The sequence below is a fragment of the Amblyomma americanum genome, chromosome 3, assembly GCF_052857255.1.
Source record: "Amblyomma americanum isolate KBUSLIRL-KWMA chromosome 3, ASM5285725v1, whole genome shotgun sequence".
Lineage (NCBI taxonomy): Eukaryota > Metazoa > Arthropoda > Arachnida > Ixodida > Ixodidae > Amblyomma > Amblyomma americanum.
In genome coordinates, this window is record NC_135499.1 from 106,026,917 (window position 1) to 106,047,950 (window position 21,034).

The 21,034-nt window shown below is 53.8% G+C and overlaps 2 protein-coding genes across 4 annotated transcripts in view; both read right to left on the reverse strand.

Annotated features, from left to right (window-relative positions):
- The window catches only part of dlp (glypican dally-like), a 129,254-nt gene extending 109,050 nt beyond the window's left edge, over positions 1-20,204 (reverse strand). The window contains exon 1 of the mRNA XM_077657667.1: positions 19,711-20,204. Within this exon, the coding sequence (XP_077513793.1) occupies positions 19,711-19,885 (175 nt within the window). The 5' untranslated portion in view covers positions 19,886-20,204. The remainder of the gene's footprint in view (positions 1-19,710) is intronic.
- The window catches only part of AP-1sigma (AP-1 complex subunit sigma-2), a 524,179-nt gene that overhangs the window by 201,846 nt on the left and 301,299 nt on the right, over positions 1-21,034 (reverse strand). The window lies entirely within an intron of this gene.

Below are 21,034 nucleotides of genomic sequence, written 5' to 3' on the forward strand. Positions count from 1 at the left end.
CATCGCGACTGACGTCTCTCCGAGACAGAATCAATAGCGTCGGAGAAAAAAAAAAAATGCGAATTGACTCGAGCGCATGCATGCATGCCACGCCTGTCTGTCTGTCTGAAGAGGATCAAAAGGGAGAGAGGGAAAGAGAGAAAAACGCAAAGAGAGCTTTCGCAGAGAAAGTCGGCCCGGCTGCATCAAATAATAAAAGACACAACAAGTCATAAAATTTTGCTCGAGGCCAGTGAACCCTCTCACGCTTGACTCTCGAAAACTTCGATTTTCCTCACGCGACGAAGAAAGAGAAAGACGTCACAGCGGCGGACTGGGAACTTAGACAAAAGTTCAAAAATGAATGGGGGGTGCAAAGGCTATACTTTTGCCCCCACGAAATTCACGGACCACACGGGCTGCGCCTATACAGGCCTCCACCGCCGCGCAGCCCTTCTTTACGCGGCGAGCCCTAAACCGATTGTGCGCGAATGGGGGAAAAGTACATACGTCGTCATGGCGACAAATACTCGGGGCGGGCTTCGCGCAGAGAATGCAGCCGGCGTCTTTTGGCGCCCCTCTCGGAATGCGACTCGCCACCGCCGCCGGCGAGAAGCGCGGACGACGCTAGCGCAACCCGTCACAACAGCCACTCGCGGAAGGTCTCCTTCCTGCCTTGCGCAATGCAATATAGGGGCGGTCGTCGCGCCTGAGTGCGCGCCGTCGCGAAAACCAATGCGGCTTGCATTGGTCTCTCTTAAGACAGCGCGGCTTTTACGCATGCGTGTGCGGGCTTCTTTGGCCGAGCTCTTCGCATTTGCGTTTTAGTGCTTCTACACCGTCCGTTTATTTTCTTCGCACGCTGTTGTGGTTTAAAAGCGCAATACACAAAACTGATGCCACCCAGCTGTTCTCATTTGCTTGTTTTAGAAGTTCTCGCCGCGCAATAATGTAGGCAGAGGAAGCGCAGGGTGCAGAAAACTTTGCGCACATTAAAGTGGGGAAGCGTTTGGACTGAACTCAACCACCCCTTACAAAGATGGTCTATAGACAGTCTATAGACTTCTTAGAGACTCTATTGCCTTTCAATAGGTATTTCTTTCTGTCTATCCATAGTCTATAAACTGTCTATAGAGAAAAAGTCTACTGAAAGTGCATGGCCATAAATCTATAGATTGTCCATAGACTGTCATAGAATTTGCATTGCCTATAGAGTGTTCTCTAGGGTTTGTCTATAGACTTTATAAACATAAATCTAAGGACAGCCTATAGACTGTGTAAAGAAATTTTTGTAAGGGACTGGCGAAATGCGGGTTTATAGACCTCTCCAATAACGGCACCTTGGGCGTCACCATACTGCCCGCTGGACTGTGGTGTGACCTCGCTCTAGCACGGTGGAAGCTGCAGCGGAACCGGTTTGCGACCGTGCAGAGAGCAGTTCGGATCTCTCCCTCCCCCGATGCAAAGGTCTATGGAACCGCAAAATGTGCAGTGGGCCGAATAGAAGTGGGGACTTTTTACCCTCGTCCAAGGGGAGGGCATTCCGTTATTCCAACAACCCGCTCCTGCCTGCACGCGTCGCTAGAACTACGGCCGCAAGGAACACGACAGCGGCTGCTCACGGCTCACCTGTCATCGGCCCGACCTCTCCGTCTTTGCTGCTTATTAGACTGCTCTCTCTCTCTCTCTCTCCGGATCGCTAGCAAATCAAGTTTCAACAAAAAGTTTGCTGCATCATGTTAGAGCTGGACGCATAGACTGCATGCAGAAGGTGGTCCCAGACTCAGCGACTGTATAGGGACTTCCCATCGGCAAGGCCAAGAGCTCCAAGGAGCAGTAAAATAAAGAAGGAGGTGATTTCCGGACACGTCGTTCCCCGTGACGTATACCGAGATGTGAAATGATCATGCACAGCATTCTTGAGGGCACCTGCTGCTTACCTGACAACAATTTTACGGGCCAGGAGCAACTACAGTTTTAGGTTTTGGCAGGCTACGTTTCGCTAGCCGGATAACATCATATGTATATATATATATATATATATATATATATATATATATATATATATATATAGAGAGAGAGAGAGAGAGAGAGAGAGAGGGAGAGCGAGACTTCGACGGCGAAACAGAACGCCTCTATCGGCGACAAGCCCCGGGGAAAGAAAGGTTGTCGCTGAGCACGCAGACCCGTTGTCAAGAGGCCGAGCACAAAACCGACCGCAGTGCACAATTCAGACACACCGCGCGAAAAGCGAAGCCAGCCCGAACCGAGCATGCGCGAGCGAAAAACCGGGCTGGGTCGTAAACAATACGTTTCCTTCACGGCGTAAATTTTGCAGCCTTCCTCCTTTTCTCTTCCAGTGAACCTACACTACACACCCTGACCCGGGGGGTGCAGGCGTTCCTCGCCGGGCGATTCAGTACAGGGCCGGCAACGGCGGAACTCACAAACGGAGTCGTCGAATCGGGCGGGCGTCTTCGAAAAAAAAAGAGAAAGCGAGAGGCAAGCCGCATCTGGAAGGGCGATAAACGCGCACGACGCAGCGAGCTTCCAAAGGACGCGCGCGCTCTGCCGACTCGCGTTGTTCGCGAGCACGCCTCGGCTGACGGCGCGACGGAAGCGGCGATAATACGCACCGCGACAGAAAAGTGAAAGCTTTTGCGGGGTGACAAAGGAGCCCGCTCCTGTGCCCTGACAGCGGTATATCGGGGCATCCCGCACCGCCGTCTCGCTCCTTCGGTGTCTCCTTCGTTTCTCGCCGGTTTTGCTTTATCTCGTCTACCGCGCACCTTCTCGCGCCACATTTACGGGAACCGACCACGCACGTTTTCAAGGAGGAAGATATAAAAAGTGCGACAGACACAGCCGGGCTGCCGTCTCCTCTCCCTCTTGCTACACATTACATTGCAGCATTAGGCAGGGACTCCGGAACAGGTGAATGGGTGGGATGAGCGGTCGGCCCTCCCTCACTCCTTTCTGTAAGAGTACGTGTGTGTGTGTGTGTGTGTGGGGGGGGGGGGGGGTTACTTTTCCCTCCACTGTCACCTGCCGGAGTTCGGAGCAGAGCAAGCCTCGCCCCTAGTCTCTCCTCCGCTCGAAGCACACTTCCGGAGACGCTGACATTGGGGATAAGCGCATTGCGGTCTGAATGCATCGTCACACAAACTCGAGGGACCGCAATGTGTCGGCATCTTGTGACATTGACGTTTGTACAGATTATGAGTCGCCCGCGATGCGAGCGACGCTTTACTGCTGGCCCCAATCTCGTATCTCCCTCTTTGCAGCAGATGAGATGGCAGCTCTTGACACAACCATCGTGGCGCACCAAGATAAACGGTCGCAGTGACGTCACCCAAACCGACTTATCGAAGTTCGCCAATCCCGAAAGGAGGCAAACAAAAAAGAAAGAGCGCGTACAGCCAGACAGAAACGAACTGCGCGCACTAGTTGGGAGGCCCAAGAGGTTCGCACGGCAGGAAACGAGGAGCTCGCGGAGGTTCCCCAAAGTGGCTCGATCCTCAAAGCGGGGTTCCCTGTGGCGGGCACTCCATCTCCACCCGGACTTTTCAAGGACTGCGCACTTGTCAGCGTGCCTGTCAACACAAGGGCAGAAACAGGGGAGCCGCGAATAAGACGGGGTCTCGTTAAGCAGCAGGAACATTCTCGCCCCCGGTCAAACACGGGCCGTCACAAAGACGTCTGCGCCATGCCAACAGCGACGCTGCCTAAGCTGCACGCGCAAAAGGGGGCCGACGCTAATTGGACGAAATCTCTTTTCGAACACTACCGAATGGCGCGGGAAATGGATAAAAACAAATTAGGCAGACTGCAAGGAACGGCGCTCGACAGCAAGTGTTCAGACAGAGAAGACGGAGAACAGAGCGGGAAGGTGGGGCGGAGATGAACAGAAAGAGCATATCGGTGCTCCCGCCTTTCAGATTACGCTTAAAGAAAATAAATATTCGGTCCGGAGAAAAACTTCACAGGGCGCAGAAGGCCTCACAACCCGTCGGGAGAAATCCCCAGCAGAGGGGACAACGAAGCACAGGATGGAGGACTCAGGCGAGAGCAGCGTGTCTTCTTCCGCTGGCGCCGCACTCACGTCGCGAGCTCATTGATTATACATAGCTCGAAATCCTCTTCTTCCTTGGCGTACCCTTGTCGCTCTTCCCTCGTCTCCCTTTTCCCCGAGTACGTTTTAATCCCTCTTGCGAAAAAGGGGAAGCCCCTCTAGTCTTCTCCCCAACTTCCCCAAGGAGGAACACGGCCAACGCAAGAGTCCCCTCGGTCGCCGCACGCACCCTTCGTTGTTTCCCTCGCCTTCTCCCAACCTCTCTCAAGAGCAGTGCCGCTTTTTAACGGCAGCTGGAAGAGCCACCAAACGAGGCGCGACACCAGGACGATGGCGCAGGGGGCGGTGGTCGCCTTATATATACGCACACTGACAAGAGGGGCTCTTCAGACGGCACGCTGTCTTCGTTAGTACTTGGGCACTCTCGCGCCTCGTGGAAAATGACTTCAACGCGTACGTAAAAGAGAGAGAGAGAGAGAGAGAGGAGTAAGGAGGCACACAGAGGGGGTGGCTAACGGCGTCCGTCCAAATTTAGCGGGAAGTGGGGGAGGTGCCACCAAGCCCCGGCGCAAATCAAGGCAGGGAAGGTGTTGTGTTGCCTGTGTGGAGCGCACGGCGCGTCTCTAGCGCTGCAGCGACCGACCGAGAGGTGGCGGGACGTCATTCAGTTGGGGTGCTGGGGAAGGGGACAAGAAGGGGTCTCAAGAACAGAGCTGCAGCGCCACCCGAAGGGCGACCCCTGAAAGCTAAGCCCACCATCACCGTCGCGTACGAGCACCGCAGTTTCCCGCATCATTATGCCCACACCGATTTTAGGCAGTTTCCCTTTCAATTGTCGAACATCCAATGCTTCCTACGTGGGACCTACTCTTCGCCGGCGGATTTCCACGCTGTAAAAGATTTTCGGCGAAAATCGGCTCTCGCTGCCATTAGCTGGCGCTGCATGGCGCAGCGGCGACGCCGCCTCTTCTTGCTTTCCATTCAGCCCACGACGCCGCCTCGGCCCCCCGAAGCAGAGCCCGCTTTTCGTTCGAACCCCTTTCACGGGGCCCTTCTTGTGTTCCACGGTCCTCGAGCCGCAGGTGTGTGAGCGTGGCGTGAAGCGAGCTGAAGAGGCCCGAGATGCCACCGGCGTGGATGATCCCCTACAGCCTCCTCTCTCTTTCTCCTTGTCGCGTTCAGTAAGCGCACACACGAAGGCCTCTAGAGCCAGCAACACAGCGTGCCGCTACTCGTCGGAGTGAAGCCCGCTTCTCGCAAACACACAGCGGCTCCCCTTCTTTCGAGGAACCGCGCAGAGTGGCCGCGGTGGAAAAAAAAAAAAAGACGCAAAAGGCGAAACGAGCGGCAGCTCCTCACAGACGCGCCGCCGAGTGACGGATGAAGAGGAACGACGACTCGGCCGAAAGGGGCCGGAGGGAAAACGTTCCTGTACGTACCGCCGGCAGCAGCCATCGAACGACAAAGGGCCGCGCCAATTGCATCGACGCCGAGGAGGAACGTTCCCTTTTACCGCCGGGGCATTCTTCGTTCCCGGAATAGACGGCATGTCCCGCTTCCTGATGCCCGGCCAGGGCCTCCCCGGGATGCCCGTCTCTTTTGCTCCTCTAGCGACCACGGCGAGCTGTGGTTCCTCTCCAGCGGTGCCAGAAGAGGCGGTGCGCGTAAAACATCGAACGCACACGCTGGCGGAATGAACGGGCCAAGAACACATTGGCACCCGAGAGCGCGCCACCGCTCCAGGAAGTTCCCGCTTCGTGTTTTCCTGGGCTGCTTCTACGCCGCGTTGAGCATAACGAGACCGAAGTGTGTCTGCGTCGGCCTGATGAGGTAAATGGCCCACCGCTTACTGACGGAGGAACCATTTTTTATTGGGGCGAGCTGTTGCGGGCACGCCACCGAAGACCGTCCTCTTCACAACGTTGACGCGTGTTCTCTGAATGAAATGTTTCGCAAATAGAAAGCTTTAGCATAGCGGAGCCGTACAGTGATGGATAAAATTTTGCGCTAGGCGGATTCGTGAAAAAAAAAACAATTATTGCGACGCGGTCAAGCAAAGCAGTTCAATAAAATACATTAGAACCACGAGGCTAAATGCATGCTCCATCAGCTAAAAGAATACCATATGAGACTGGCCAGCGAGGCAACGCAGAAATATTTTTTTTTCTTTATGCCAATGCACATCCACCAAACTTGTCCATGACCGTACCTTAGCGTGGACGTATACCAGTATGACCGTCCGTACCTTAGCGCAGGAGGCGTCTGGTACGTGAGCCGGCATACGTCTACGCTGTAGTACATATTCGCTATGCCAAAACTCTCCCACTCGTTTCACTCCTTTAAAATACTACCAGGTGCACGGCAAGCGAAAGCGGACTACTGCGACGCGCGCGAGTATTCCGATTCCAAGAAGAGGGGCGCGAAACTTTCGCTTAATCCAACGAGCTTTGCACCGCGAATACGCAACTCAGCCGCCGGCAGAGAAAAGTGGCGAATAAATGCTCCATTCTCCCCCGGTTTCTTTCTAATCTTGAGGTGGGTCTTATATGGGGCGAGAGGAAAAGAGGTCCAAATCCTCGCTTGCGCCATGCCGCTACGGGCGCACGACGGCCGCACGAGGCTGCGGGGCAAGCGTAACAGGGGAAAAAAAAAAAAGAGCCCGACAGCCGGCAGGTCCGGAGGGTAATCAGAGCGAGGTCCGGGGAGAAAAATGAGATCCTCGGGGCCCATCCGCTGTGTCTTTCTCTCCCGTTAATGATTAACGAGCCGTGGCACCGAGAATGCGGAGGAGGAGGAGCAGCAGCGCCCGCGTAAGAAGCGCCGGCAGCGGACGGATAAGGAACGCGGCGGCTGCATTCATTTCTCCCCGTCTCGCTCTTTACCCCCCATTTTCTTTCCCACTGCTCCCGCACTAACCTGACAGGAGCTGCATGCAAGGTATATGCAGCATGGGACACTCATTCGCCGCCATGGTGCAGGTTCGCCATCGCGCCAAGGGCGGCGTCCGAAACACCTGACTGCTTCACTGCGTCGCGTGCATTCACCGAGAGTGTCCGAAAAAAAAGAGAGAAAAGAACGATTTAACAGTAGCAGAGGGGAACGCCGGCTGAATTTAACTCCAGTTGTCAAGGGGTGGAAAAAATGTGGGAATTATTTATTCCTACGAAAGCAAAGTTTTCCTGTATCTTGTGAAGTACGTTAATTTCGCGAGATATTATTTCGGGCAATTTTAAATTTGGCAACGCTTCCCCACCGCGTTCTCCCCGACAGTAAGAGGCGAGGAAGGGACAGGTGGCTGGCTGGACGCGAGCATGCGCGGTGCGAGTTCCGAAAGTGGAACTTTGCGTCGGCAACGCGGATGTGCTTTCTACCGTATACACCAAGCAGACAAGCGAATTAAGCATTGCGACAAATTGTTTTTTCGAAAATTAGGGGTCACCGCGTAACAATTCCAGCGACGGAGTGCCGTGCCTGGAAACCTTATGCATGTCGGCACAGCCTACTGAAGATATGCGCGCCGTATTACAGCGCTTTCATTCACTCGTGGACGGCGATATACGAGCATAAATGATTTCCCTTTCGATGTTTTTAACACTCGAGAACCATGTCGAACAGCGAAAGGTGCGCAGTCGGGAGCATCTTCGGTGCAGACGGCGGCTACTCTCCGGGCATCACCCTCGCCTCTCCCCGATCCGGACTCCGACCCTAATGCGGCTTTTACCTTCAAGGAAATCATCCAGTATTACCAATTCGGCCACGCAATCTTTCCTAAGCCCTGCGAGGGCCTCATGAAGACGGACGAGCGCTTACTCCGTCGCCTTTGTACTAAAACACTTCTGTGCCCGGCAGTAATCAAATATTTCGACGCTGCGTGCACAGGGGAGTGCCCGCACTGCAGGGAAAAGTCTTCCGACATTTACCACATGGTGTGGGCATGCCAATCAACTCCGCATCTTCCCCCTACCCCCAACCCTGCCCGGGAGGACTGGGAGGCGGCCCTGCTCGGCTGCTCTGACCTGGCGAGCCAAATGGCCCCCGAGCAGCAGCTACCGCCAATGGGCTGCTGTAATGAGCAGCCCACCTAGCATTTGCAAGGTACGGACCCTTAAGGACCGCTCCACTAGCTCCCTGTATATATTTTGAAAATAAAGTTTTCAGTCAGGCTACAGCGTCTTCGCAGTATGCCGCAACACAATACTACCGAGTTCATTCACTGGCCGATCAGGTTCTGTTATACCGGTGCTCAGCCAAGCAGCGGCGCTCATAAGCTTCGAGTGCGACAAACGAGCAGTTTGAACGTACAGCTGTCAGCCTGTCCGTTCGTTCAGTCCTTCCAAGTGACCCCCAGCACACGATCCTGGTCAAACGTCACCTTGCTTCGCAAACCTACTCGACGGCGACGCTGGTGAGGTGCCGCGAACCCAGCCCTCGACGACATCCCAACGCGCGAACGAGGCGCGAGAGCGCGGTTGGCGTCGCCGCCTCCCTCGTACAAGTCGGAGCACTCGAGCGACCCCACCGTACCCCCCCCCCCCCCCCCCCCACCTCTCGACGCCCCGGTGCGTACACTCAACGTGCGGAGGCCGCTTGGCGCTTATCCAAGAGATAGCACGGCCGCCGCGCACATCAAACGCCGCCGCCGACGACACCAAGACGCGCGCCAGACCAGACGGTGTCTACCCCCCCCCCCCCCCCCCCCCCCCTTCCGCACACTTGCGCGGCGGCCACCGCAGTGCGACGCCTGGATTGCGCCACCAAAGGATGGGCCGCGACAAGCGCTGCCGCGGCGGCCTCCTCGTTTCGCACACCCGCCAACAAAGCGTACAACAGGCGCCGCTGAACGATCACCCTGCTACGCTGGCCAACTAAGCTGACTATACAACTCACACCGGGTTGACTATTACTCGGCCACGTAGATCAAAAAAAGTAAAGAGAAAAAGAAGAGGGCCCGCCGCGCGTACAAAACTGCACCGAGTGAGCATACGTCGCGCATGTAGCCTGTGCAGAAGCAGCGGGAAAACACTTAACTGCACTAACCCGCGTCCGGGTTGTGAACCTGCACAGGCACTTTCATGCCTCAGCTGAGGATAAATTTTTCCGCAAGGCGGCAGGGCACGCCTCCTCAGCGTGTCAGCGTCAAAAGAAACTATGAAAGAAAAAAAAACGCGCAACAGATTTAGACTCGATCGTGCAAGAAAGCGAACAGGAGAGATGAATAACTGCCTAAAACATGGATTTTATTTCCAAAGAAGAAGCACGTCATTTATGTCCCCAGAGACGGTCACAACTGCCGGCATTCGAAAGTAACAAGCCTGAGGCTAGATTCAGGAAGCTGAAACGACTCGACGCTGTTAATATTCTCTTTCGATACGAACTCTACTTCCGAGAAGAGTTTCCAGTGGGCCCGTACTGAGTCCCAGCGGTAGACCACGTCCAGCCGATTATTCCCAGTGGGCGCGTGAACACGAGGCGGCCGGAGTGGGGTCAAGGCTACCCGTTTCACGAGCATGCAAACCGCGGCTGCGGGGCCGCGCCATTGGCACTCACGGCACGAGTCTGGCGCGACATTTGGTGTAGGGGGAGGCCGCCACACGAGGCGCTTGTTTGAGGACGCCTTCAAGGGCTTGTAAGTCACATGCGTGCTCGCACAGGTGCGTGAGTCGCCCGCAGAGAAGCTTACAGCACCTCGTCCCGTGCGAAGGATTCTCCTTAGCGGGTTTCCGATAAGCGTGCCATTAGCATCAGTGTGCATTACTTCGTCACGCACGAATCAAACTACGCACACAAACGCGGCACTGAGCACGGTGCATACTTCACTGCGTTAATGACGTTCGTGAATAGAATGAAAAAGAAAAAAAAAATCGACTTAACACTCGGCCTCTACGGCATGTTGACATAAAATACCTCTCGCTACCACTGGTTGCCTGAACCGTACTCCGCTGCACCGTCGTTCAGCCTCTCCTGGTCCATATATATTGTCCGGCTCCTGCAGTTACAATAAGCGTCACGCGAGAACGCCTCTTAATCACGCGCACAACCTGGACATAATACTTATTGCGTAAACAGTTTGTATATATTACTTCTCCCCCTATCCTGTCTTCCTGTCCCCTCACCTCTTTCATTTCATTTCTCCATTCTGCCTGCTATCCTTCATTTCCGCGGCCCCAGCTCAGGTGCTTCAGTATCGATGGCAGATGCCGGGGCTAGCAAAAATCTTTTCCTTCATTTTTACTATTATTTTAATAAGAAAACCACTACCACCACCAGAACGCCTCTGAGCCACAGGCGTGAAATTGGAAATAACTTACGCTCGGCTCCGAACCCGACCGCGGCGGCTGCGTTTTTATGGAGTAAAAACGCTAACGCGCCCGTGTGCTGTGCGATGTCAGTGCGCGTTAAAGATCCCCAGGTGGTCGAAATTATTCCGGAGCCCTCCACTACGGCACCTCTCTCTTCCGTTCTTCTTTCACTCCCTCCTTTACCCTTCCCTTACGGCGCGGTTCAGCTGTCCAACGATATATGAGACAGATACTGCGCCATTTCCTCTCCCCCAAAACCAAATATTATTATTACTTACGCTCGGGACTGCAAAAAAAAAAGGAAAAAAGCCACACAAAACAGTAAAGGAGCTGGAAAAGCCGAAAATCAGCTTTTCCAAGCAGCAAGATGTGTTCACGGGCGTTGAGGAAGTCGTACAACAATGAAGAAATAAAGATACAATAAATGAACACTAGAAAGGATTTCGCCGGACATTTCGCGGCTTGCCTTCCCTCTTTTTATTATACGAATGCGGCGCAAAGTGGGAAATTCGCCAAGTAGTATTTCGACGCATTCCCAGGCGGAGTTTAAAATACGTGCATCTTATTGACGTCCTCGAGGCGCAGTTTGCACACTCGCTGGAAAAGTGGTCGCAAATAAGCTCGCGTTCTTTCATCTCTTCCTCTTTCTTTCTTCCCCTCGCCCATTCCTCTTTAAGCACGAACGCAGCTTTGTAATAAACCTCGACTTCACGTACCAGGCACACAAAGATTCCGAAAGCAAGCAGGCAAAGAAAAAAGCGGGAAGCGACTGAGAGAAAAAGAAAGTCTCTTTCCACCCTTGTCGCACACTTTGCGGGAAGAACAAAAACGGCCGGAACGCCTCTGCTCCAGTATGGCCATGTCCGATGGTATAAAGAGAACGCCTCCCCGCGGAGATGTGTGCACCCCGCGTGTATACTACGTCATCGTAAAGAGGGAATGATGGGGCCACTGCGGAGCTGCGGAAACGCCGGCGGATGCACTAAATGATTCAAGTAATGCCGGGGCGCCTTCATACACACGCGCGCGCTCAGCAAAGCGGAGGAAATCCGCGGCCGCTCAAAGAAAGGCGCCATCGAGCGGGGCTCAGCCTCCCTCCCGAAGCAGTCTGTTACCCTTTCGCAGTACGGTATACTGAGGGATGCTGAGGGGGACGGGGGGGGGGGGGGGGGGGATACAGGAAAAGAACCGCGGTGAAGCAGAGAGAACTGCCGACGCTGCAGCAGTCGCCGAATATCGCTTCCATTCAATAATTTCAGAACTTCTTTTCCAGCGGCATCCCTTTAATGGACAACTCCAACTCCCTCCCTCCCTCACGTCCGCCGACCGTTACCCGACCGTTTTACGCTACTATTTTCCGAGTTCCCGCGCGAAACTGAACAGCAGACGCAAGCTTTATACCCCCCCACCACCACCGCTGGGGTACACACGCCACACGAGGAGACCCATCTCGCCAGCGGGGGGCAATCGAAAACCTAAAGAAGATGCGGCGGCGGAAAGACATGCAGACCGAAGAAGCGGCACCGCAACGACGACGAACACGACGATGAGATTTGGGCTCCCGGCAAGAAGAGGAAGAGAAAACACCGCCCCCCGCGAGCGCACATCCCGGGGGAAATCCAATACCGTCTATGGCCGTTCTCGACCATCGCCTATATATCTATATCTTGTTCGGTACAGCCGCGTATATACGGGCAAACCCGAAACACAGACGTGAGGCGGGCGACCAAAGGCAGTAGAGCGCGAGGAAAACCACAAACAGAAGAAGAAAGAGTCTAAGGAAAAAAGCGCGCCAGTTAAAGAAGAAGACGCAGGGGTACAGCCGTAGCCCCGAGCCGCAGAAGGAACCGTGCAGAGAGCTAAGCACACAAACATCCTGTGCCCACACAGGGTCTTGAACGCGATCGCGCGCGGCGGCTACCGTTGCTGCTGCTTCTGTGGTCAGCAAAAAAGAAAAATGCATATATATACAAAAGCATGTGGGGGGGGGGGGGGGGGATGCGCTCGTAAAACTCACTAACGTCATCGCATAAACCTTCCGCTCCTCAGCCACGAAGCCATGGGTTCCTTGCACGGACCCGAAGTTCAAACAATAAATCATGGAAAAACGAAAAGAAAAACGGCAGATCCCATGGCGAACCCAGGGAGTGAGCGAGGTAGATTGGACGAAGTAAGTTACTAAGTCTCCGTAGAAGCAAATACACACGGAGTAGAGCGAATGGGGCTGGAAGGGGAAATGCTGCCTATGGCCCCCTATACGGAGCGGTCGTGTACCTGACGTTGGAAAAAGCTTCGACAGGCAGCGAAGGAGGGTGCTTCAACTGAGGCCGCACTCCGGCCGCTGTGTGTGAGGAGAAGTAGACAGACAGGGGCAAACGGTGACGTACCTCTGGCACACTCGCAGGTCTCAGCCGCTTCCTCTTCAAAACCGCAAAGACACGTTCTCTTGTCTTTCAGAGCTCGTTCGCAATCGTACACACTGAGGAAGAAAAACCGAAAGGTATACCACCAGCAATCTCGGGGCGCTTACACGGTTGTCATTCGCCTGTAAGCGACGCATACACGCGACGCAGCGCAGTGCAATGTTTCTTTTTCCACCTCGAGAGCCCTGCCTTCCCCCCTTCACTGCCTTCAATTTTCCTCCTTTTAACGGCGACGTGACAGTAAAGGCAGCGCCTTTCGTTTACGCCAAAGAAAGAAAGGCAGAACTATAGCGCCAGCGTGCGCGCGAGCACCCAATCGATTTCAATTTCGCCTGAGACAAAAAAGGGCGTCGCGCGAAGGGGCGCCAGCTCTAGAGAACGTGCTTGTAGTATATGTTCCGTATAGGTATATATATACGTGGTGCGGGTCGAAGCAATACAGCGCACACTTTAGCCGAGGCGAACAACTCCCGCTGCGATGGGCCGGACTAGGGAGTGTTGGGGAAATAGGGTAGCAGCGCTGCGACAGACAGGCGACAAATTTCCTGCGCCCCTCCCCTTTCTCCCCATCTATATACGGGCCGACAGTTTGACCCTCTATCGCCGTACAAGATCTTTCCTACAAAAGGCTCCGCGCGCGCGCGTGTGTGTGTGTGTGTGTGTGTGTGTGTGTGTGTGTGTGTGTGTGTGTGTGTGTGTGTGTGTGTGTGTGTGTGTGTGTGTGTGTGTGTGTGTGTGTGTGTGTGTGTGTGTGTGTGTGTGTGTGTGTGTGTGTGTGTGTGTGTGTGTGTGTGTGTGTGTGTGTGTGTGTGTGTGTGTGTGTGTGTGTGTGTGTGTGTGTGTGTGTGTGTGTGTGTGTGTGTGTGACGCCCGTCTCAACTCACTTCCGGCCGAAGCACGCTCTATAGACAGCTCGTTCTCTGACGCACAAGCCAAACTTTTCGCGCGGACACGGGCTAATAACACCTCTCAAGGCGTTCTGTGTACTCCGCCCGAGCGCCCCTCTCAGTAGACACACAGAAAGGGAGAGCGAGATGCTGAGTCGGCAGGCTATACGGCTGCGCTACTGCAGCGGCGTGATGATTAATGTGTCTCCCCGGTATTGTACAAAATTGCCTTCGTTGGTTCCGCTCAACCGTTCTTCTTTGGGTACACCCCCTCCCCCAGCGCTGCCTCGCCAGGGCATATAGCGGACGACGATGCCGTGGCGTCGGTGATCGCGCACGGAAAAAAAAAAAAGAAAGCAAGCAGCTCAAGACGAGAACAGAAGCGCAAGCCCGCGCCGAAAGATTAACTGCTGCAGTGCAGCGTATATAGACAGCCCTGAGGATCCAATTTTTCCGAGCTGAGCGAAATAGGTACCGAGCTGCGACAGTATGCCAACGCGGAGCGTAAATGCCATAGCTTATGTTTGCGACTCACACGCTAGGCCTGAAATGCGCTCGCGAGAGCAGCACCCCTAGCCTCCACAACGAAAAAGTGTGAACAGTCCCGCGGTGGACATGAACGTTGACGAATATCCGCGCAAAAAGAAAGCGGAGGGTGATGGCGACACGCAATTCTTTTCCGAAGTTCCTAGGCCAGCGGATTTGCTTCTGCGTAGGCACTGCGTATATATTCTGAAGGAGGGTGTTCGAGTGACAGGGGAACTGTTATCTCCGGGCATCAGGAACAAAGCCGGGGGCACTAAAATACGCCCCCCCCCCCCCCCCCTCGAGCTACATGGCCGAGCCGCAAACCTGCAGTGACCTTCGAATTTACGACACAGACGGCGCGCGCACATTTAGGCTGCATCATCATCATCATCAAAAATTATTAACTGTCTCGAAAGGAAACTGCCCCGTAGTTCATTTCCTCTTAGCTCCCTGCAGGTTGATACAAACCTCAAGTACGCGATCCTTATCCCAATCACGAACTACGCGCCGAAACAACGGCGGCACTACAAGGCGAGTTCACTGCTTCTGCACCCTCGCAAGCCCACAGCGCTGAATCCTCTCCAGCTCACTCTCTTTCCTCCTCCTCCTCCTCCTCCGCGAGCGATAAGAGCAACAGCCTCTCCACAACGCCTCGTGTCCGGGCCGGACCTCATCACACGCTTGGCGAGATTCCTCCCCAGCAGACGCCCTTCCGGCTTCTCACACCGGCCTTCGCTGCGCGCACTCTAATTCCTGAACACGGTTCCGGCGCGCCATATCCTCCCCTCACTGCCGCCGTCTTGAACGGGAATCGATGCCTAATTTGCCGGTGGACAGGCAGCCGCCGAAACGGAAACGTATTATTGCTCTCCCGCGCCAATACCCTCCTCCTCCTCCTTTTTTAACACCGGTGAGTTCAAGCTGGCAGGAAGACGCTGCGCTGTCCCGCCGGGGAAGCAGGAAAAAGCGGCGGCGCAGCTCCTCGCGCCGCCGGCCGATCGCAAACACTGGAAGCGCTCGGGAAAAAGCGAGGAGATAATTGGATGGAGATGTAATAGAAAATCTCTCCTTTTCCTTACGCGCCGCTGCGAGGTAATAAATGCTCCTTTCGCGCTCGCTGCTTCTTCCTTTCTCTCTCTCTCACCCGCTTTCTTTCTAATACAGCAGCGAATGCGGGCGATGCCGCTTTATTTTTTTTTTTTTCCTGCGCACTCGTCCTTGTACCTCGCCTCCCTGCCTCTTGCTCACTCGAGCGATTGCTCCGAAACTTTTGTTTCTTTAAAGCCTACGGTCATGATTGCCTTGGCCTCTCCTCCGTCTCTTCGCTTCTTGTTTGTCTTTCTCTTCCAAAGCGCCTTCTGTGCGCGGCTATACGCGCGCACTCCGGCGCTACGACGAAGCGCGCGTACGCACGCCCGGTTTGCCTCCAATTGCAAAGTTTTCCGCCAGTGCGCGCACGTGAGTGCTCGAAGGAATGGGAAGAATTTCGGGGCCTGCTCGGCTGGCGTTCACGCCGTTGCAGGCGTTGTTTCGCGTTTGGAATCGCCTGCCCCTGTAGCCTTCGCTACTGTGTGAACAGGAACGCCAGCGCCTGCCCGCCCAGCCCCGCGATGCACGATTTCGCGTGCGCCTGACTCTTGAATCGTATTGCTTGTTGTTTCGGACGTCTTCGTTTCGACTATATTTTTCCCTTCTATTCTCTCCACTGGCGGAAGTTCGCACCGAAAGCAGCCGACTTCAACGCAAAACACTAAAACAAGTAATAATAATAATAATAATAATAATAATAATAATAATAATAATAATAATTGGTTTTTGGGGAAAGGAAATGGCGCAGTATCTGTCTCATATATCGCTGGACACCTGAACCGCGCCGTAAGGGAAGGGATGAAGGAGGGAGTGAAAGAAGAAAGAGAAATAGGTGCCGTAGTGGATGGCTCCGGCATAATTTCGACTACCTGGGGATCTTTAACGTGCACTGACATCGCACAGCACACGGGCGCCTTAGCGTTTTTCCTCCATAAAAACGCAGCCGCCGCGGTCGGGTTCGAACCCGGGAACTCCGGATCAGTAGTCGAGCGCCCTAACCACTGAGCCACCGCGGCGGGTCCTAAAACAAGTACGAACCAAGAAACAGTACATGGCTCTCGAAACGAAGTGCTTCTGCCGGCCCTCCCCAATTTATCTTGCTTTCTTTCTCCTCTTTCTTTTTTTCGCTGTACACCTTCGCTCATTCTCGTCCTTTCCATTTTTTCCCTAGCCCTCTACTTCGCGCCATGGTTGAGAATCTGCACAACCAACACACAGCGACGGAAATACGTGTTCTTGTACCGCAAAGAAGAAGCCGAACTTGCCTAATGAGATAAAAAAAAAAGCTCAAAACCTCGCAGCTTACGGGCCACGAATTTCAAAGGCCGACCTTTACGATAGCTATTAACATCAGGCCGTCGCTTTTCCAGGACGCCACGACGACTGTCACGACGGTTTTGATATGCGTAGCGCGCACGGGTGCTCCCTCTACACCAGGCAAGGGTCGATCGCTCGCTTTGAAGACGTCCGAAGCCCGAGCCAGCTGCCACTGGCCATTCCGATTACAACCACCGACACCATTACTAGTACCCCGACGAGAGGTCGTTCGTTAACAGCGCGACAGCGACACTACAACAGAACAGGGGATCTACGGGGAGGGGCGGCTTTCCCGCAAAGCGACCTACGACGACGCATTTCCTCGGCGCGCTAAAACCCGCCAGTGACGACCGATTTCTAAAACGCCTCGCCATTAGCGTAATAGGCCGCATTCCAGCAGGCATAAAAAAAAAAAAGCAAGCCCGGCGCGCACCCACACTGGGCCTGAAAAGAGCGGCTAAAGCAAACAAGGCAATCGGCGCGAATGCTCCCAGCGTCGTGTTCCGGAAGCGCGCAGGCAGACTTGAGCCATGTCTCGTACCATCCTTTCCTGGGACGCTGGGCCGATTTAGCTCCCAACGCACGTAATGCGCTCCGCGGCCGCAATGTGGCGCGCGTGCCGGATAAGGCCACACGCAAAGTGACCGGCTAGGACCCGCCACCAGCCCCAATGGCCTTCACGGTCGCTGCACCGCTCTTGTTTAATTAAAATGCCTCGGTGAGGGACCGGAGCCCCAGGGGGGTGGGGGGGGGGGGGCGAATTTGTTAAGTTCGCAAGAATTAAAGAGCACGGGGCAGGGAGCTAAACGTTATTATAGCTCGAGGTTTCAATCTGTGCATTTCCGCCCCGTTCTACTTGACTTCAGGTAGGGCAGACGTGTCCTTTAGTGATCACGGGCCCATTTATGCGCAACTCGTGGAGAGGGCGGTCGGGAAGGAGGCGGCGGACCTGTTTGCACGAAACGTTACTTGAACTTTCTGCGTCCCAAAAAAGATGGAGTTTTTCCGATGAAAGTTACTGGACTGGGGAGAACGGGGTGACCCTTTCCATCTAAAATTCGCCTCTGTTCGATGTGAGTAGACACAACTCGTACTATACATAGGAAACCAAACACTATTACCAAGTACCAAGGGATGGGGGCATTTTGAATAGGTGTTATTACGGGTGTGCGCATTTCGGTCATCTAAAGCTAAAGGCCAGGACTCTGCATCCGAGGCAAGGCGACCACGAAAAAGATGCAAACACAAATAATTTCTGTCACATTCGGGTCAAAGGTTAGCGTGTTAGCCGTCCGTACAGCACGTGATGGCGCAGCCTCTTCGGAGAACAAAGCATCATAAAATATAACACGCACACAGTGATGATTACATTAGTCAGGTTAGGCCACGATAGGCCTTGCTTTCCTTGTACCTCAAGGCCGGTGTAGTCAACCGCAAACTTCCGCAAAAGATAAAAAAGGAGTTGCAACATGCATTCCGAAACTTCCAAACAGTTTGTTTGAGCGTTGTAACACGCCGCGATCGTAAAATAAAATAATGCAAAGCGTAATGACCAAGATATACGCCTACAGAATAGTCACATGTGTCCTCTCAAGGTCATACAATGCTCTCTCACACACACACAAAAAAAACGTCATTTAAACTAAACCAACCAAGCTAAAGCAATGGACTACATCAAGCCAACGCTCCCTGTGCTGTCGCAGAAATCTTTTACTGTTTAAGGGACCGTGACGGGGCAGAATGCGATGAGCATGTTGCAAGCGAGTCGAAAGCAAACGAAACACAAAGGCGCGGTGATTTAATCAACTGCGCTCATTCAATTGAGGCATTATGCCTTTCACACTCCACCTTTCCGGAACATTAAACTCAGTAACCCTGTCCGGCGTGGTAATTGGAGCTCAATGGGTGAGGCCTAGCTTTGTCCGGCGCAAACGTAACTGGGATCATGATGACGAAAACGAAGTCTGACGTTTCTTCCACTTAGGCACTGACACCGTGCTTCACAGATCTTCCAGCCGGGATGGCATCAACACTTAGTACAAGTACCATTACCATCGCCAGCAGGCTTCACCTTAGTTTCGATTTTCATCGGCAAGAATTAATTACAGAAGCGGTTTTGCTTGCCTCTTTCAAAAGCGTTTCCTCTCGAGCAGTGCCTTTGCTTGACGAAAGCAGCACGTTAGTCAGGCGTGTTGGGGTCAAGCGCACAAGCAGCTGCTGTTGGCCGAACAAAGGGGACAGCCAAAAGTTCGGAGAAATCACAATGGGAGCACAAAAGAGTGGCTGAACGGTAGGACCACCGAATGACTCCCAGAGGGTTTTCAGTCTCCAAGCATCGATTCGTGCGAGGCTACTTGCAAGCGTGCACTCAATGGCAACACAAGAAGCAAACGCACCGTGCACGCTATTGAGTGATTAGCGAAAGCGTGAGCGGGGGCATGCGTTTGCAATGAACTTTTCTTTATTCTAAGAAACACTACATCCGTACCGTTGGCTTTCCAATGCCGTCCTGTTCGATGACGTGAGCAGACGGGCCCGTCAGGCACTGCGTGTTGGTATTTTCATTACACGACATAAAGGGCTGCGATTTGATCGCGTTTGCGAGGTCGTCAAGTCTCTGCACGCAATGCACCAGTTCTTACATCACGGAGCATTTCGGCGAGGAAAGAGCAGCCGACAACTTCTGCCGTGAAAAAAGGGGCTCGATGCAAGAAGCTATACCTGCGCGAAGCTGTCGCCCTAGCGTGACTCCTAGAACTGCAGATGCGCCGTCTGCAGTTCGCTGTCACTGTGGTTTAAATTGATGCATAGTATCTCTGAGGTAACTTGGAAATAGAACTAGTTAGTGCACGATGTAAGCAGTGTCTTGTTTATGAAGCCAATGAGCCTTCGGAAGCTAGCGGGCTGCCGGCGCCGTTTTCAACCAGACGACGCGTTCCACTATCAACAGCGCATCGAACAAAATGAATTGTGAGGCGCTTCTGACACACAGGGAAATCACAAAAACCGCGCCTCGGGCGAGCATAGCGACCGCAGGCGTCTTCCTTGACAGCGGCGAACGAACGGCCCGCCGGAGGAAAAGGAGGACAAGCCAACGGTCATGCGCTTTGGCTCACCTGAGATGGCCCGCGAAGGGACGTCGTTTTCGAATCCTTTCCCCTGGAAGGCGTACTTGACTCCAGAACAGCCGGGCTCACTGCTCTGCGCTTCGGCGAGCCACGGGTTCGCAACCAGTGCGGTGGCAACGACGACGAGGAGGAGGCAGCCAGGGTACGCGTTCGTCTTCCCCATTGCTGGGCGTCTTACAAGCGGTGCGCGATGGGGCCAGCAGAGAGAGCGCGCGTGTCCGACACAAGTAGCGCGCGGCCGAGACAGTCGGAGATGTCGAGGAGAACCGCTACCTAGTCCTGGCGTATCCCATAGCAGGCTCCCGTCGGCGCTGTGAACTCGGCGCGGTCGCTTCGCTTTTCGACAGCGATCGCCACCGGGCACCCTCGTGAATAACAATCAGGGCCTTTGAACGGAGCACCACATCCCACACGGAACGAACCCGCACGAACAAATGCGGACGGGAGAGGAGCGTGCTTCCCTCCTCAGCTCAACAATGCCCAGCGTTGCCCGACGCGGCATGCAAGCGAGCCCCGCGCGCGAGTCTCTCCGCGGCAGAAGATGTGGCGCTGCAGTCAGTGTGTTTCGAGCTCTTCTTAGGGTGTGGTGTGCTGAAGATTCGCGGCATGTTGAGATTTGCTTGATAATTTAACCTGACTTAAAGCAGACTACTTAGAGTTGCCGAAAACGAGGGCTGTCAAATACATGTACATGTTTGTAGAGCGCTAACAAATACAGCTTCCATTCTTTATATCTAGATGGCAGCACTATTAAAAGCCGCCACTGCAGAGAAGTTTTGAATATCTTTTAACGGCGTTCAGTGATCCTGAGTCCTTTTTGGCAGGTCTGTGCTGTTTAGTTGTGAATAGCGTTCCACAGTCGTCATCTACAAAGTCCTGGGCACTTTGTGATCGCGTTACATGCAGATAACAAGAAACGAGCGGCTTGATACCAATGACTGCTGCAGCGCCATCTACTTTGCAAATCTCAAAGGCGTTCTTTGGCGGGTCGTATTGGACAATTTGAAGTCGCAAAGCAATCGCGTAGCAAGAAATCGTCCGTGCTATGTCACATTCAGTTTTCAAACAGAAACCTAAACAATCAACCTAACAATTTAAAGCAAATAAGATAGAGTTGCTATAACAGAGGTATACATGTTCACAGTACGTGTGCACTTCTAGAATTTTTTTTTGCACTAATTCTCACAATTTTGTTGTTTGCGGCATTAGTTTCATGCAAAACACAACTGGGTGCTGTGCAATGTCAGTACTCGTTAAAGAGCCCCAGGTGGTCGAAACTATTCTGGAGCTTTCACCTACACCGTTTCTTTCA